Source organism: Furipterus horrens, unplaced genomic scaffold (assembly GCF_987537825.1).
Source record: "Furipterus horrens unplaced genomic scaffold, mFurHor1.1.pri manual_scaffold_1, whole genome shotgun sequence".
Taxonomy (NCBI): domain Eukaryota; kingdom Metazoa; phylum Chordata; class Mammalia; order Chiroptera; family Furipteridae; genus Furipterus; species Furipterus horrens.
The window spans coordinates 117,479,094-117,496,013 of NW_028327171.1; the positions used below are offsets into that span (position 1 = coordinate 117,479,094).

General features: G+C 38.3%; 2 protein-coding genes across 2 annotated transcripts in view; one reads left to right on the forward strand and one right to left on the reverse strand.

Annotated features, from left to right (window-relative positions):
• CNTNAP5 (contactin associated protein family member 5) overlaps positions 1-16,920 on the forward strand; it is a 1,232,224-nt gene that overhangs the window by 794,001 nt on the left and 421,303 nt on the right. The window contains exon 12 of the mRNA XM_090279100.1: positions 2,205-2,324. Coding sequence (XP_090135226.1) covers positions 2,205-2,324 — 120 coding nt within the window. The remainder of the gene's footprint in view (positions 1-2,204; positions 2,325-16,920) is intronic.
• Positions 7,375-9,010, reverse strand: LOC150021816 (proline-rich protein 11-like). The gene has a single exon (XM_090279110.1). It carries the CDS (start codon positions 8,941-8,943, stop codon positions 7,852-7,854), a length of 1,092 nt encoding a protein of 363 aa, XP_090135236.1. The 5' UTR covers positions 8,944-9,010; the 3' UTR covers positions 7,375-7,851.

Sequence of the window (16,920 nt, forward strand, 5' to 3'; positions counted from 1 at the left end):
TGGAGGGAGGGGGGCCACTGGGTGGAGGGGAGCAGAGGGAAGGGAAATTGGCACAAATGTAATATTATAATCAATAAAACACATTTTAAAAAAATCACAAAGCTTATTATCACTAAAAGAAATTACCAAAAAAGTAATCAAATAAAGAAAAAAGAACCTGCCAAAAAAATAAGAGGCAATATTGCGTGAAACAATACAGTAACAATAGCAATAATAATAATAATAATAATGGTAAAAATAATTGTTCATATTTATCAACAAAGTCCTATGTGCCATGCACTATGCTAAGTGATGTATGCATATTATCTCTTTGAATCCTTACTACAATTGTATGAGGTAGGTCTTTTTATACCTATATCCACATGAGAAAATTAATGTTTTGAGAATTTATTAGCTATCTATTGCTGTATTATGAATCCCAGCAATATGCAGCATCTGGAAACAACAGACATCACTACTTTATATGTTATAGAACCTGAATGCTTCTGACTGGGTCTTTCATACGGCTGCAGTTAAGACATAAGCCAGGGCGATGATCATTTCAGTGTTTAATGGTAGAGCTTTGTTTCAGAGCTAATTCCTTGACATATCTCATGAGCTTCCACGCTCACTCATGTGGATCTTTTCTTAAGTTGGCTCCTCCCAGAGTGAGTTATCCAGGATTACCCACGGTGGGATCCACTGTCTTTTTATAATCAAGACTTGGAAATTATATATATATCACTTTTGTCATATTCTGCTAGAAACACGTCCGTAAGTCCAGCCCACATTCAAGGAGAGGTCATGAATTAATGAGCAAGATATGAATACCAAGAGGTGAGGATAGAACGAATTAGCTTAGTGGTTGCTTGCTAGGGGGAATTAGCTTATCCAAGCTCCCATAGGTAGTAATTTGTAGCCCTATAATGCAAAACCATCCAATTTGACTCCAGGGTTCAACTCCTTAACCACTGTATAATCCCCGCCTCCACCCCCCACCACCAAATGCTGCCTGGGTGGAATGGCAGCAACCCTTTCATATGGTTGCTATCTTAGATGTATGGAAGTGGCTTGTGGAGAGGCACCACACATGGAGGTGACTTCCATATATATAACACACTCAGGTGTTATCAGGTCTGGGCAAAGAGAAATAAGCTATATATTATGATCAGTATGCAGGGTGCAACTATAATTCTCCCACATACCTCCTGCATCAGTAAATGTATGTGGTTGCAAGAGAGAAGACTGTGAGTACAAGGATAACCTTGAATTCACTCTAATTTATAAAAACATAAAACCTCTCAATATTTAAAACTTTATTGATAATGAATTATTTGATACAACCTTCAAACTTGATCATGGCAAACTGCAGCTTCATTTCCCTGGAATGGGGCATCCACCACAGGGTCATGTTGGAGAAGGTGAAGAGTTGGTGCTCTATCTGTAAAGCTGTTGGGAGCCACTGAAGTGTTTTAAGCATGGAAAGATGACACAATTGGATGTGTACATGTTGCTCTGAGTTACACCATTTTGTCTAAAGCTTGAGGCAACATCCTGAATTCTCATGTATGAGGCAGCAGATGCCTCCTTTACACCTGAGTAGATTCATTCATGTTGGTGTAATGAAATTTATTTGTTATCTGCAGATTGGTCAAGGCACCTTATCTCTTGGCACCTGTGTCTGCCTCTCTTTAGACACATAAAGACCTTTGTGGCTGCAACCAAACTCTGAGCTCATAAGGCACAGGCTGATTGCTTCCTTTATGTCCTGTCATCTGGTGACAATCACATTGTTGACATATTTTAAGAACTCAGTAAATGCTTGAGTCAAAATAAACTTGACTGGGCACCTACTATATGTTAGTTATTGTGCTGAGGTCTGGATATATATAAATAAGAAAGTTACATTTTACTTTATTAGTAAAAAGTCATAACTGTATATGTTCAGTTTCAGAACAGAGAAGGGCCATAGCAGAGGTAAGGGGAGCCCTTTTGAAAGATATGACCTCTGAGCTGGTTAGAATGACTGTTATGACGAATGGAGGATGTGACTCCAATAAGCATTGGGATGTTAGTTTTTTAATACTTGGGAGTTAACAAAGGTTATAGAAGAAGGAAAGGAAGTCAATATTGACAGTCAATATAATTAGAAGCCACTGATTCATCTAAAGAATGTGTATGTAGTCAAGCAAAGTTTCCTCCCTGCTGCCTTTGTGTCTTCTCAGCCCTCTATGAGCGATCCTGCGAGGTGTACAGCCACCAAGGGAACACGGCTGGTTTCTTCTACATTGACCCGGATGGCAGCGGGCCCCTGGAACCTCTCCAAGTATACTGCAGTGTCACAGGTGAGGGTGCAGAATTCCCACTCATGCTCTGTCTAGTTGTGTGGTGGTCCATGGCAAAGGAAAATCCGCAGGAAGGAGACTGTCTTGCAAATAAAAATCAAGTTCTGGAGGGATATGATATTTTAATAAATAACTGAATTAGCAACTAGGTTATTTTCATGAGAGAACAAAACTTGTTAACAGTCTTGATGTTCTACCAAAAACAAGAATTAATTGTCAAGCCTTTTCCATAGAACTTGTAAGGATATCTTTTTCTCTTAAAACTCAAAAGCAGACAGTGGATGAAAATTACCAAAACAAACAAAAAACAAACAAACAAACAAATCAATAGGAAATCTTGACTCAGGAAGTGGAAAATCTTGATTTATGTCTGGCGCTGAGGACTGTGAATCCCACAGTCTCTTGGAACTTCAATTGTTCATCAGTGAAATGGGAATAGCAGTTTCCACCTCTTAGAGTTGTGAGGATTAGAGACACATGTCTACTGGAGCAAATGGTCAGACTAATTATCCAGTAGATGTCTGATTTTTTAAAAAGTAAGATATTTTTGTTTTTTTCTGGCAATTTTATTTATCCTACCACTTCATTCTAAAATGCAGAAGAACTTAGCCAGAGTCTATTATTACATGGGTTTAGAGACAGCATCTGATAACTAATTTATTTATTTTGAAAAATAATTTCACAAACCAACATGTGATATACTAGTTTTATAAAAATGTAGCTTTGTGAGTGTTCTCTCCATTGTGAGTGCCGTTAATTGGCTCATCCACATTTTTGATTCAAGCACTAATTTTGGGAGAGGCCAGCAGCATCATATAGTGAAGCAGAAAAGTAGGGGACTGCTGAGGCTCATTGAGTCCTCCAGTCCCAGGCTCCTCTTCAACAATGGAACCGTCTTTATGGAGTTTTTTCTATAACAGACACTGTCCTGGGAACTGAGGATATGCAGCATAATAAGACATAGTCACTGTTGTTCATGAAGCAGCAAACTTGGAGAAAATAGAATGCAGTATCATAGGTAGAAATGCAAGCAAACCTTTGCAAAAATGATGACTAAGGATGCTTAGCAATTTTCCCATCTGAATACAAATGGCCACATTTTGTTTTCTGCAAAAAATGATAGTTACATGGAGCCGAAGGCTATTTCATTGTATTTCCATAATTCTTCATCTGAGAAATGCATGTGTGCTATCTGCTTCTCAACAGTTCTATAACACACATTAGAAATTGTGTTGCTGTTTTCTTTTCATTGTTATGGTAACCTACAGAGTCCAACAACCTGGTTAAATACTAGGTGAGTTTCTCAGTGGATCTCAGTTATTTCAAAATGTAACTAACATATATATTTCTGAAGGTTCTTGCTAAAAATATAGAAATTCCATCCCCAGAAATTCTAAATCAGTAAATGCACTTTTACTGAGCTCTCGAAGTGATTGTGATGAAAATCGTCCCTGATCCACACTTCACCAAACCAAGGCAGTGACTTGACTTCTGAATAAGGCAAAGGAGATATCAATTCCTGCTGATGAGTGATCAGTGTCTACCAACTTCGAGAACTGAACTGAGAGATTGCAAATATCATTTTTAAAATTTTCAGAATAGAAATCTAAAATCAATATTTTTATCTTTGTCTTACATAGAAGGAAAAAGAGTGTGGGAATTTCATGACTTGCTCAAGGTAATAAATACTGGAAGTAAAACTCAAGAGTCAGGAAGCAAACAAAAGCTTCTGGCTCAGTAATGATTTGTACCACTAAACATTAATTAGATATTTTGTATTGCTTATGTTTTGCATTAAATAGTGCTTTTATTTTTGTTATAAAATAAATCAATATTAATTATTAAAAAATTAAGGGAATTGTATAAATTGTTGAAGTCACCTATAAATCACAATCCAGAGATCTCCATTGTTATTTTAGTGTTAGAATTTTCTTGTGACTTTTTTCTACTCTACATGTGTGTTTTTCTATGAATATACATATTTTAGATATGTATTTTAAAATTATGAATTTAATAGACTAGCATAGACATGTCTTTATTTTGCCAGTGGAAATCATGTTCTTTCACAAGATTGCAAAGAAAACATTTTGAGAGACCCACACATGGTTGTGGCATGGTAAGATTTATTTGTGTGGAAATAGGCTTCCCTTAGTTTTCCAATGGCCCATCTCTGTATGTCTCACCTTGGAAAAAGTCCAATTTTGTCTCCATCAGGGCCAGAAATAGGATCAATGTCCAGATATCCTGTGCTGTATTAAAACATAGTATTTTGGAGTCTGCATGGTCTGCCATGAGCCTCAGGCAGCTTCTAGATCCACATGGCTGTTATGAAATGCACAAGCACATGGGGCATGAGAAAGAGAGAGAGAGAAAGAGAGCTCTTTGTTAGCTGAGATTATATTATCTCAGGCTTGGGAAGAATCTGGAACTTCTTCAAACTAACCAATCAACTTCTCAACCTTTTATGGGCTTCTGATGGGTCTATTCCATGAGCCATCCATTTCCTAGATTTTCTGGGTTTCTATGTCTCTTATCTAATCCAATCCTTTCCCCAGGTCAGACTGACAGGCCTCTGTGGTTGCCATCTTGGCTCCTATTCCATATTTCCTTACCTCACCTCGCCTGATAAGACTGTGAGAGTGAACAGGAAGACTGAAAAGCCTGTCGTTCCCCCTCATACAGGGGATAGAGGGTATTAATCCACTTTGCAGTCCAATGATGTTATTCTCTGGGGTTTGTGAAGTTGTACCTTCCTGATTAAGCAGTTTTATGCTCTCTAGTTTATTATGCTTAATAATATCTGATTTCTTTTGAGCCTTTACTTTATAAATATCTAGCTACCTACACTAACACTTAATGTTATTAAATATATATTGAAATTAAAATATGTACACTAAATATGGCTTAAATTTTTAAACTCTCCAAAATAATGTAAGTTCAGTGACACAGAGGCTATACTTAATATAAATGTCTCATTTACATAGAATCTCTGCTTTCTTTGGAAAGACTTCTCTTAAGATTTATGTTGGTCTTTTGTACAGGAATAGCTAAAGATGAAAGTTTACTTGCGTATAACTGTAACTGTTTTGCTGCTGTGATCCTGAAGAGATCAAGACCTCAGAGTTATGTCCCAGAGTTGATATAATTGGGCATTTCTTTTTTTTTTTTTTTTTTTTTTATAATATATGGTTTTATTAATGTAGAGTTCAGAAGCAAACAAAACAAACCATAGCATTTAGGGATGCATTCTTAGAGGGCAAAAGCAAGAACTATGTATTGTAACAAGTATATCAATAATTAGTTTAGAGGAAAGGTTATAATAGGGGAGGGAGACAGGGCTTCTAAAGACATTTATAATGCCTCTTTCTTGATGGTTAAATGGGTGTTTGCTTTATGCTTCATTAATTTATATATTTGTATTATATACCTTTCTGGATGTGCTATAGTTGTAGTGAAAACATTAAAAAAGAAAAAAAATCAAGGGTTTTTTATTATTGCTCTTTATCTAAAAACATAACCAGATACACCTTGGTAGTTTATGTTCTCTGGTTGTCATTTAGTCTCAGGATAAACAATGGGAGCATATGATCAGCAACAGTTTAATGAAGCCATAGCATTTACAGGATTCTCAAATAGGTACAATATAAAATATGTCATAAAAATTATTAAGTGATCCAAGGTAGAATACATTTTAATACTGGCACAATGGCAATAGCAGCTTTACAAATATTTATCTACAGTATTTCTATAACATTTTTAATGAACCTTTATTCCACAAGAATGATCAAATCATTTAAATTAAATTGATATAATACACAGTGGTTTACTAACATTAGAAACACTATGAATGCCTCATAAAATAGTTTGTACAAATATTCAACTGCTTTATTCTCGGTAATCATTCTTTTTACTCACATGTAATATAAATGCAGCTAGCAGGTTTTAAAAAACTTACTGGAAGCACATGTTTCTTAACTTTATTATCTGTTGAATTTTTATCTATAAGTGTGTTGTAGACATAAATGTGGGTGTCATAAAAACAAAAGTGTCCCCAGGTCTGCGTCCCAGTCTGGTAACTTTTATAACACTATTTGGCACCTCAAAGCAACATTCATCTGGGAAATTGCTAAAATAACTTTTTAGCCTCAGCTAACCAGAGATATTTCATGGATATCATGTATGTAGCTGCTTCCTCGCAGGCTAAAAAGTGCAGTGAATATGTGAAATCCCTTGGTGACTATCCATGAAAAACTGTTGGCCTTATTCCCGGAACTGCAGTGGGGGTTACAGCATTAAAACTGGTCCGGCCCATCCAGGCACATTCACGCTAACGAGCGCTCCCCTCCCTCCAAGGCACTGAGAGCATCGGTGCTGGGCCTGGTTGAAGCTACAGTGACGCCCACTGCTAAGCAGGTGAGTCTGACACGCTGAGGGCTCCCAGAAATACTTGGCAACTTTGCAGGGGACTGACTGACAGGGTCGCCAAATAAAATGTAGAATTTCCAGTCAAATTTGAATTTCAGGAAACAATACATTTTGTTACATGTCCCATGTAATATTTGGGACACAATTATACAAAAAAAAAACGGTTTGTTCATTGTTTAATGGAACATATTATATTCAAAATTCATTGTTATTTATCTAAATTTCAAATTTGATTGGGTGTTACATTTTTGTGTTTACTAAATCTGGCAACCCTGGACTGGCAGGAAAGAAAACAAATACAGTTAGGTATGCATTACTACTGTTATTGAAACAACAGGGTATTGAGGACAGGGTATCAGGCCTTATAGTGAACCTTCTATAGGACTTGAAGAATCCTTCACGGGGTACTGTGGAAAATACAAGGTTCGTGTTGAGTCATCATGAAATTTATATTTAGCTGTATGAATGTGGACAGCAGACATCAAAATAACAAATATCTCAGAATTCAGTGAGTCAGATATCACTACCTATCTAATATACTAAAAGTTACACATTCTAATTTTTAAGGTCACATTAGATCTTTTGCTTCCAAATCTCCTGGAAAATAGTTGGGTTTCAATGGAGGATGGTCTCACCTCTTAACTGTTTATAATGAACAGAAATCAAATCCAGCAGGTCTTTTTAATTGATCAAGTTCATAGTACTTAATGAATGCATGAGCTTTACAGGCTTTACAGGGTAAAAATACCCAAGATGAATGAGAACTAGCTTATTATCTGAAGGTTATAACTGCACCTACAGAATACAAATTAGAATTATAGTTAAATTTGAACAACCTCTCTATCCTCAATTGAGTAGTTCCAGGATAAACACTGCTTTGGAGATTGTATTTTCCATTCTGTTCTCTTCCTGATCATGCAAACTAGAAAATATCCAAACACCCACTTTATACCACAGTATACATGGGCTCCATACATACTGTAATTCTTTAAATGGAATTACATATTAGAATAATTACACGTACTACATTTCTTAAAAAGGAGTGAGGTGATTTTATCAGCATATTTTACGGATGATCACAGGGAGTTGGATAGCGTTGGCATCAGTTTTGTTCATCAAAGCTGCTTGTAGAAAGGGGCAGAATTTGAGTTGGGCTTCTAGGGTGAGCCAGCTGAAACTTTTTCCTCAACGCCCTTGTCATTACTGGGGTCAGTCCAGTTCCTGTTTCCACATTTTCTTTATTGGTAAGTGGGGTCCCACCTGGGCTCCTTTCTACATCGACTTTTCTAAGTAGTTTCCGCAGATCTATCTGACTTTTACCAGGAGTAATTAAGACATTTGTCACTCGAGTCGATATCACTTTGGAGTTGGGCTTCAGGGTGACACGCTGCAGGTCAGAGACTGTAACTAGTGGATTCCGTGCCTTTGGTGATACGACCAGCTTCTTCCTTTCATCAAAACTCTGTGTTTTCTTTAATTTCACAGTCTGTAGATCTTTAACTGTCATCTGCATGGGTCCATCTTTTTTTAATGGTCCAGCCTGAAGTACTTTAGTGAGATTGGATTTTCTGAGCAGCAACGGCGCTGTGGGTGGTGGAGGCGGAGGCAGAGGCGGCGGCGGCGGGGGAGCAGGAGGAGGAGGAAGAGAGCCCGCCGGCTGTAGCAGTGCGGCAGGAACAACGGCCCGGGATTCTCCAGGGGGCGTCAGCGCACAGGCAGGCACATTTGTAAGTTTACCGCTCCTGTAACACGTTTGACCACAGCCTGGACAAGAATTTTCTGAGATGATCTTCAGTGCTTCCTGGAGCTTGCACAGTTTACTTTCCAAAATGCAAAACCGTTGTTGCAGACTCTGAAGTTCTTGTCGGCAGAAACGGGAAGGAATGATGGCGTCTTTCAATACGTCTAAACTCTGGGCTATGCAGTTCTGGCACCAGCTGTACATAGACCATCCTCTACTTGTCCAAAGTTTTATTGCATCTTTGATACTGGGAAATTTGAAGTTCCAGGATGAGCTTAACCAACTTCTGCTAAGGGGTATATCTGTTGAAGAAATAACCACTCGTTCTGCTGAGGGTGGTGGAGGGGAAGGTGTAATTAGCTTCGACCGAGAGTGAGAGGCTTTTTTTTTCTTTTTGAATAATTTTTTCTCTTTTGTTTTTAGCTTTCCTCTTTGTTGTTTGAACTTAAGCATGATTTTGGTCTAAGAGCCTGGGGATTAGATGAAGTCCAGGGAGTGGCCTCGTCCTCGCCATGAAGAAAAATTCCGGGCATTTCTTTTAAATGTGGATTTTGGTTACATGCAATTGCAAAATATATGACTTTTGGTTTTGGTTTTCTAAAATAAGCCTCTGTGTAGGCTGAATTATATAATTTGCATATTTAATGGAGAAATATTTTAGTACATTAATATAATTATAATCAAGTCCATGTTTTTCTGTATGTAAAATGGCCTCAAATATGAGTGACCTGTGACACTAGCAAAGGTGTGACACAAAATGTTCAGAAAGAGAGGGGAAGAAAGGGAAAGAGGAAATGAAAAGAGAAGACTTGGTTTGTGTTTAACTCCCATTTGTGAAAAAAAAGATGCTATTCTTTGCCCTTCTCAGTAGCATTACTGGGTAATAACATAGAGAGTTATACGTAGCGCTGGGAGACAAGGGTTTGGGTTCTCTTCCTGAAACTGTGTCAGAAACTGAGTCCTCCTGGCCTCACTGCAAATCTCTTAAATAAGGACTTGGGACCAGGTGGTCTCACAGCCATCCTCATTTAGAATCCCTTGAGAGATTGTGAGGTTCAACAGAAAAGGGGAATTTTTTCCTAAGAAGTCTGAAGATATTTGCAAATAGATGTCATGAGGGTGAAGAAGGATGCTTTTAGTTGTGGAAAACAGTAAATTTGAATCTCAAAAGCATCTCTCTTTAAAATGTGCCCTTGGGGAACATTAGCTCTTCATTTCTATAGGCATGGTGTCACCTTACCCATCCTGGAGATTTAACTCTGTGCATCTCACCTATCACAGGAGATGAAATTCTTAAAAGCTTAAGTAGCAGCTGTCTTTTTGGATCTAAGCCAACATGAGCTGTGCATGGGGAAAGGAGGCCAGTTTGAGGGAATATTGCTAAAGTGGACTGAATCGAGGTCTCTACAAATTTTGACAGTGTGTTGCACTCAAGGCTAAATCACTTTACCCTGAACAGAGGATTGACTGAAGTTACGGATAAGGAAGATAAGAATTCTGTAGGAATACACATTTGATGTACTTTCAGCATCTAAGTAATTTACAATTAATTTCAGTTCAACATAAATGTGCACATTCCAGGCACTATGAGAAATGCTAATTTTTGCTAATACAAAATTGTGTCTGCATTAGCTTCTCCAGATTTCTATAATAAAATTCCACAAATTGAGTGGCTTAAAAACAAACAAACAAACACAAAAAAACAGAAGTACATTATTTCACAGCTCTGGAGACTAGAAGTCCAAAATCAAGGAACTTGTCTGTGTATATGAAGTGTTTGTTTGTTTGGTTGCTTAATTCCTTCACCTGTGGTGATCACCAGAGGGAAAAGGAGTATGGGGAGGTAGAAGAGAGTAAAGGGGAGAAAAATTGGGATGGGAGGGGACTTGATGTGGGGTTGTGAACACATAATATAATAAACAGATGATGTATTATAGAATTGTACACCTGAAACCTATATAATTTTATTAACCAATGTCACCCCAATAAATTCAATTTAAAAAATCAAGGAACCTGCAAGGCTGTGCTCCCTCTGAAACCTGTAGGGGAGAATCATTTCTTGCCTCTTCCTAACTTCTGGTGTTTTGTGTAAACTTTGGCCTTTCCTATGCTTGTAGCAGCAGCACTTAAATCTTTACTTCCCAGAGGCTGTCACCCTACCTACTTGTGACATAGTCACATGTGACCATCTTTTTTTTTCTTACAAGAATACTGGTTATATTGGATTAGGGCCCATCTTAATTGAGTATGATTTCATCTTGATTTGATTACATTTGCAAAGAACCTTCTCCAAGTAAGGTCCCAGTCAAAAGTACTGAGGGTTAGGACTTTACATATGTTTTGGGGAACAAAATCCAAGACATAACACTCTCATTTCAGTAACAGTGTTCATCACAGGCTAATCACGGGGAAGACACAGAAACAATTAAAATATAAGGGCAATGACGGTATGTGTAGTGTGTGCTGGAAGAATGCAGATGGGGTCTAACCTGGCTTTTGTGGAGAGGAAGGGCTATTGGGCAGGAGGCCAATTCTCAAAGACCTAGATAGGGAGGCAGCTTCCGGGAAAAGAGGCATAGGAAAACATTTTCAGAAAGAGCAACAAATGTCAAAAGCAAAGTTGCAAGGTCCCTTGTACCTGAACATTTGTGGTAGTCACCAAACTCACCAAGATGTGTCACTAGTTTAGCACACCAAAAATCTAATGAGGCTGAATGAATAGGAAACAAAAAAGGATCAAACTGACTTAAGGAGGTACAAGCAAAAACTGTTGAAAGTACACAGTATAAACTGTAGTTCCCCAGCAAGGAAATTTGCTGTCTCAATTCCAGAAGAAAAAAGGAATGGTTTTATTATAAAGAAATATTGATCATGCAGGAAGGACTATCTACTGTTCCTGAATGAAGATAAAGTTTCTGAGCTCCAGCAACAAGACATCATCCTCATAACATGCATGACATTTAGCACTGTTCTCTTATCTTGAGGACAGTGGAAATGTAAAACAGCTTGATCACATGAAGGACTATTTATAAAGGTATAAACATGCAGGATGAAATAAAGAGAAGGGGACATACTACAGACTAGTAAAAGAGGAGCTGCTCCTCCCATCATCAGACTCAAAGAAGTGAGAGAGGGAGTGTTGTCAGAGCAGTAAGTATGATAGTGTGTGGAAATGCTGTTTACTCCTGTATGAGAGCAGCCAGCAAGGAGTTTGGAGAATGACTTCAATCTCTCCTGGCTCTTTACAATCTCCTTCCTGTATCTCCATTGAGAAAACACCGCTAGAACTCAGAAGGCAAGGGCATTTATTAATATAATACTTTCAGTCAGTGCCCTGGCTGGTTTAGCTCAGTGGATTGAGCGTCGGCCTGCGAGCTAAGTGTCGCTGGTTCGATCTTCCAGTCAGGGTACATCAGAGAAGGAAAACTCTGACTCCAAAAAACCTCCGCTGCCTTGCGGCATACCTCTTCAGGGGAAAGGCTAAGGGAGTAAACCCCGACAGAAAATCCGGAGCCGGAGTCCCTAAGGCAGTTTGACGTTGTAGTCAACACCGGCAACTCCTGCGGCGCACCTGAACCCAAGCTGTATCGACTCCGTCTTTCCCTTGGACCCTTCAGCTGCGAAGAGAGGGGGGGTCTGCTGCATGGGCAACAGCAGACCCTCCATATTACCCTGCCCAGGCTCTGTAGCTTCAGCGTCATCACAAGATGTCGATTCAACACGGGAGGAGACAGATACCATGTCACTCCCGAGTCGGACTGCACAGCCATTCTCGGCGGTGCAGATAGACTCTTAAGAAGCTACACCATCGTCTCTCGAGACGGACGGCTGCCGACGACGACTTTCAGTCAGTCTTCCTAGGCAGAGAAGTCTGTAGAAACATGGAAAGTATATTTGGTGGGATAAATAGAAAATATCCATGTTAGCCTGTTTAATGAACTGTCCAAAGAAGTCTGTTAAAAAATGATTAGAACTCATCAAAGATCAAAGTAGGTGGTGAGGAAAAAGTCACAAACCATGCAAATATATAAAGCATGGACTTAATCAACAGACTCCAACCTGAAGCAGAAAAGACCTCCCTCTGCAGGTTAAATGAAAGTGAGATTAAGAGGAATACAAGAAACACACACTGACATAGAGAACTAACTGACTCTAAAGGTTGATGTCACACAATTGATGAATAACAGAAGGACATGTAGATAACTAAGATAAACTGTGACATATTAAAGTGTCATGTCTTGTTAAAATGAACATCTGGGTCCTGTGCCATTTCCCAGAAGTAAATATTTCCTCGCCTGGATATGGACACTTTTCTCCAGTTATGTAAAGCTTGTGGTCATTCCTGGCTACGTCAAACTAATTGTCAAGTAGGAAGGGATGCATTTAAGACAACAAGGAATCTAGTGAGGACTTTCAGTTGTGCCTGAGGGTGAAAATGAATGTGAGGTAGGCTTGCAGGATGCGTTAGATGCCCTCAGAAAGTGATGGAATTTGAGGCACTGGGATCAGTGCAAAGAAAAAGACAGGAGGGAAAGAAGAGCAGGGCACATTAAGTAATAGTGACATTAGTGAATGCCTAAAGTACCTATACAGGAATGTTGAGTTGTTGGGACAGGAGAATGGAACTTCTCAGTTGTTTCCTGCTTTCTTTGGTGCTATGTTTAATTTTATGTTTCATCATGGCTGCGCCACCATGCCCAGATATTTGGTCAAACATTATTATTAACGTTTCTCTGAGGGTATTTTAAAGATAAAATTAACATATTTGTCAGTGGGTTTTGAGTAAAGCAGAATTGTCCTTCAAAATGTGGTTGGGCCTCATACAATCAGTTCAATGCCTTAACAGAAAAAAGACTGATGTCTCCCAAGTAGGAAAAAATTCTCCAGCAGGTGTTCTTCAGACTTCAACTACACCTCTTTGCTGGGTTTCCAACCTGTTGGCCTACTCTATAGAGTTTGGACTTACCAAGCCTCCATAGTCAATAGAGAAAGAGAGAGAGGAAGAGAGAGAGAGAGAGAGAAACAGGGAGAGAGAGACATTTGCATCAGGTTGGCTCTGTTTCTCTGCACAACCCTGCCTAATAACCTTGGGTTTTTGGCAATCTGGGTGCTTTTACTCTCTCTCTTCTCATTTTCTGTATATGTCTACCATGGCACTCATCACACTGCATTATAACCAGCAGCTTTTATTTGTGTGTCTCTATTGCACTCTGAGCTCCTTGCTGCAAACTGAGGGACAGGGTGTGAGGAATCTCTGGATCTATTTTTCACATACTCTCATGAGTCCCAGTGTAAACAAAACTATGACAAATCACAGCCAAATTTAAGATTAATTTCTACCTGTCTCCTTTTCTTCTCCCTTGTTCCATTAAACCAATAGTTTGCTGCTGTGGATTCTGCCTCAATGTCTAATCTTAACCCAGTTTGAGTCATTTCTACTCTTTGCAACCCCTTCTGAAAATCCAGGAGTAAAAGTATTCAACTGATCTTCATTATCTTCAAGACCTTTCATTGCTACCCATTCTCAAATATAGGTATTTTCTAATCACATTGGATTTCAAATTCCAGTACTGGCACATTCTAGCTGTCTGACTGTCTGAACTTGGACAAGTTATTTAGCATTTATGAATCTTGGTTTCCCTATTAGTAAAATGGAGATGATAAAGATGGGTACCTTTCAAGATTAATGTGAGGATTAGCATATGGGAAAAGTTCCTAGACCCCAAAAGGGAGATGGTCATAAAGTAGAGTAACCCAATATTTTGGTGAAATAATTAATTATGCCTCTCTCAAACTCATTACTGTCTTAGTGCAGATGATACAGTCATCCTAGCCTTAAAAGACAACACTCTCTTTTTGCCAGCAATAAAGTATTTACTCCTCACGTGTCATGAGATTTCTGAGGCTCTGTGAACCTGAACAGAGCATTTCTGAGTGGAAGCTTCCAGTATCAGTAACACACAGTTAGAGGGGTGAAACACCTTGATGGTATTTTCCTTAGAATTTGACATTTAAACTTATTCTATTCAGTTTACATTTCACCGTTTTTAATGTTAACAAGACATCTTGGCAACATGTTAACAGATGTTTCCCAGCTACATACTGTCTTTCCTCTGCAAAGAACAAATACATAGTGTTATGCAAAATCGTTTGTCTAGAACCACTAAAAAAAAAAACCCACATTTATTTCTTATCTTGATAAATACAATGCCAATTTTGTGCATTCATACCTGTACAGAAATTATTAGGCATTGTAAGGCATTTGCAAAGAATGTTTAGTCAAATCTCTAAAGCAAAACTTGTTTTCCATTCTCAAAAAGCTCATAATGAAAACATCTTAACAAGACCTCATATCTTATTATTCTCACTGTTATGATGTTCTCTTTCTCACTCCTGTGGAATCAGGTTCATTTTTCATTAAAACTCATCAAAGAATGTATGATGGAGTAGGTAGAGAAGCCACACTTGATCTCTCTAATATATCTGCATGTAACAGTGCAGTATGATTGTAGATAACAGGTTACCCTCCAAACTATTGGCAGAAAGAAAGAATTATGTCCATTCAGTTAGGTCTAACAGTTGTCAGCTTTGCTTCCCAAAATTAGGCCACTGTCAGTGAGTTTACAATTTACAGATGGGCTGCACAAGGCTCAAGCAGTAGAGAGGAAACAAGAGTCACCCATGACATATTATAGGACAACTTATGGAACGTGCATTTTTCACTGAGATTTCTAGTGTATTATTAATTTTTGGCGGCTGTATTTTACACCAAAGAAAAGTATAATTCAGTTGTTGGTGTCATGTTCATCTGTAATGAAGTTCTGTCCTTGTACTTTCTAATGACATCTTCCTGATGATTTCTACCATGAATACTTCTTCCAACACACACACACACATGCATGCACACATACACACACCAAAAGGAAGTATTAACTTCCGTTGCCTTGACTAAGTCTTCAACAAGAACAAACTGGGCTCATCTCTTCAAGTTTTTTTTTTAATCATAAATTAGATAGTCATTATTGCAGAAGGAATCTTGCCAGAGAGTTGTCACTTGATTACACAGTGCATAAAACTGTGCTATCTACTGGATACTGTCCTAGTTGAAAATTCATTCCTCTGATACAGCTGGGATAATTTTTTTTCCAAATGTGTTGATGAGGCTCATAAGTTATAAAAATAAGATTTCCTTATAGCCATCAGATCTGAAGTTTTTCCTCCATTCAGTATCCAGTGCCTTTTATCAAAGGGCTCTAAAGCATGGGTGGCAACTGTCCTCTATTACTATGTATCAATGTGTATTGGTTGTCTGCTGAACCAGGCACTGGTGAGGTACTGAAGATGTAGAATTGATTAAGGTGTGGTCTTCCAGCTCCATGGAATCTACAATCTCATGTCTTTGTGGTAAAAATACCTAAGTCTTCAGCCTTTCCATTCTGATTCATCATTCATGCAACAGCCAGGATGATCTTATAAAAACACAGATAACCCCCACTTCTTTTATCTGTGCAAATTTCAAGCTCCTTATATGTAGATTACAGTTTTGAAAGGGCATGGTTGTGAGGATATACAAGCTCAAATGCATTAATTAACAGTCTTAGAACAATGCCTGTACTTATTACATATTCCAAATTATTATAATTAGTACTTATTATAATTATTGTCTTTGGGACCATGAGCAAGGCCCTTGATTGTTGCATCTCAGTTTCTCTCTTTGTTAGTGGAGGGTCATAATAATAGCTTTTTATTATAGCTATGTAGTCAATTACATGAGTTGAACATTTCAACAGGGGTAAAGAGTGACTGGCATGGAACAGGTGGTAAAGAAAATGGAGGTCATTTGTCTTTTATTTTTTCCCCTTCCCTCTCTTGGAAACACACCCACCATTTTAATGGGTCACAGGCTCAACTCATCTGGGGAGGAGCCTAAAGGCTACATTGCACTAGCACAAGTGTCCTTTCCTGGTTGAAACTCATGCATGGGTGAAACATGCTGTGACTCATCAGCAATTTACTCAGTCAGAATAACAGTTGTATTATCACTTGGGTTTCATAGAGAAACTTTGTTTTCCTTAAATGATGCATTGTCCAGAGGAATTTTTTAAAAATAAAGAATAATAATAACAGTTTAGAGGAAGAAAACCCTCTTCAAATGTATCTTTCTCTGTTTAATACTTTATGTTTGTCATCTAGGTGTGGTGTCCACATAGGGATTCCAGAAAGCTGGTCTCTAAGGCAAAACTGATCTCTTTGGGCTAGCAGGTGGCATAATCTATTGCTAAATTAAACCATTAAATACAACTACTAAGTCACAAAGATGTAGCATTATCCTGAAATTAAAGCATTGTCACCTTTGAATTACCAAGAATTTTAGTAGGTACTTAAAAAAAATCCTTTCGGAATCCCATAAACACAACCAGTTGACTCCAG

Excerpts from the sequence above, each read along its gene's own strand:
- LOC150021816 (XM_090279110.1), bottom strand. The coding sequence starts at position 8,943 with ATGCTTAAGTTCAAACAACAAAGAGGAAAGCTAAAAACAAAAGAGAAA.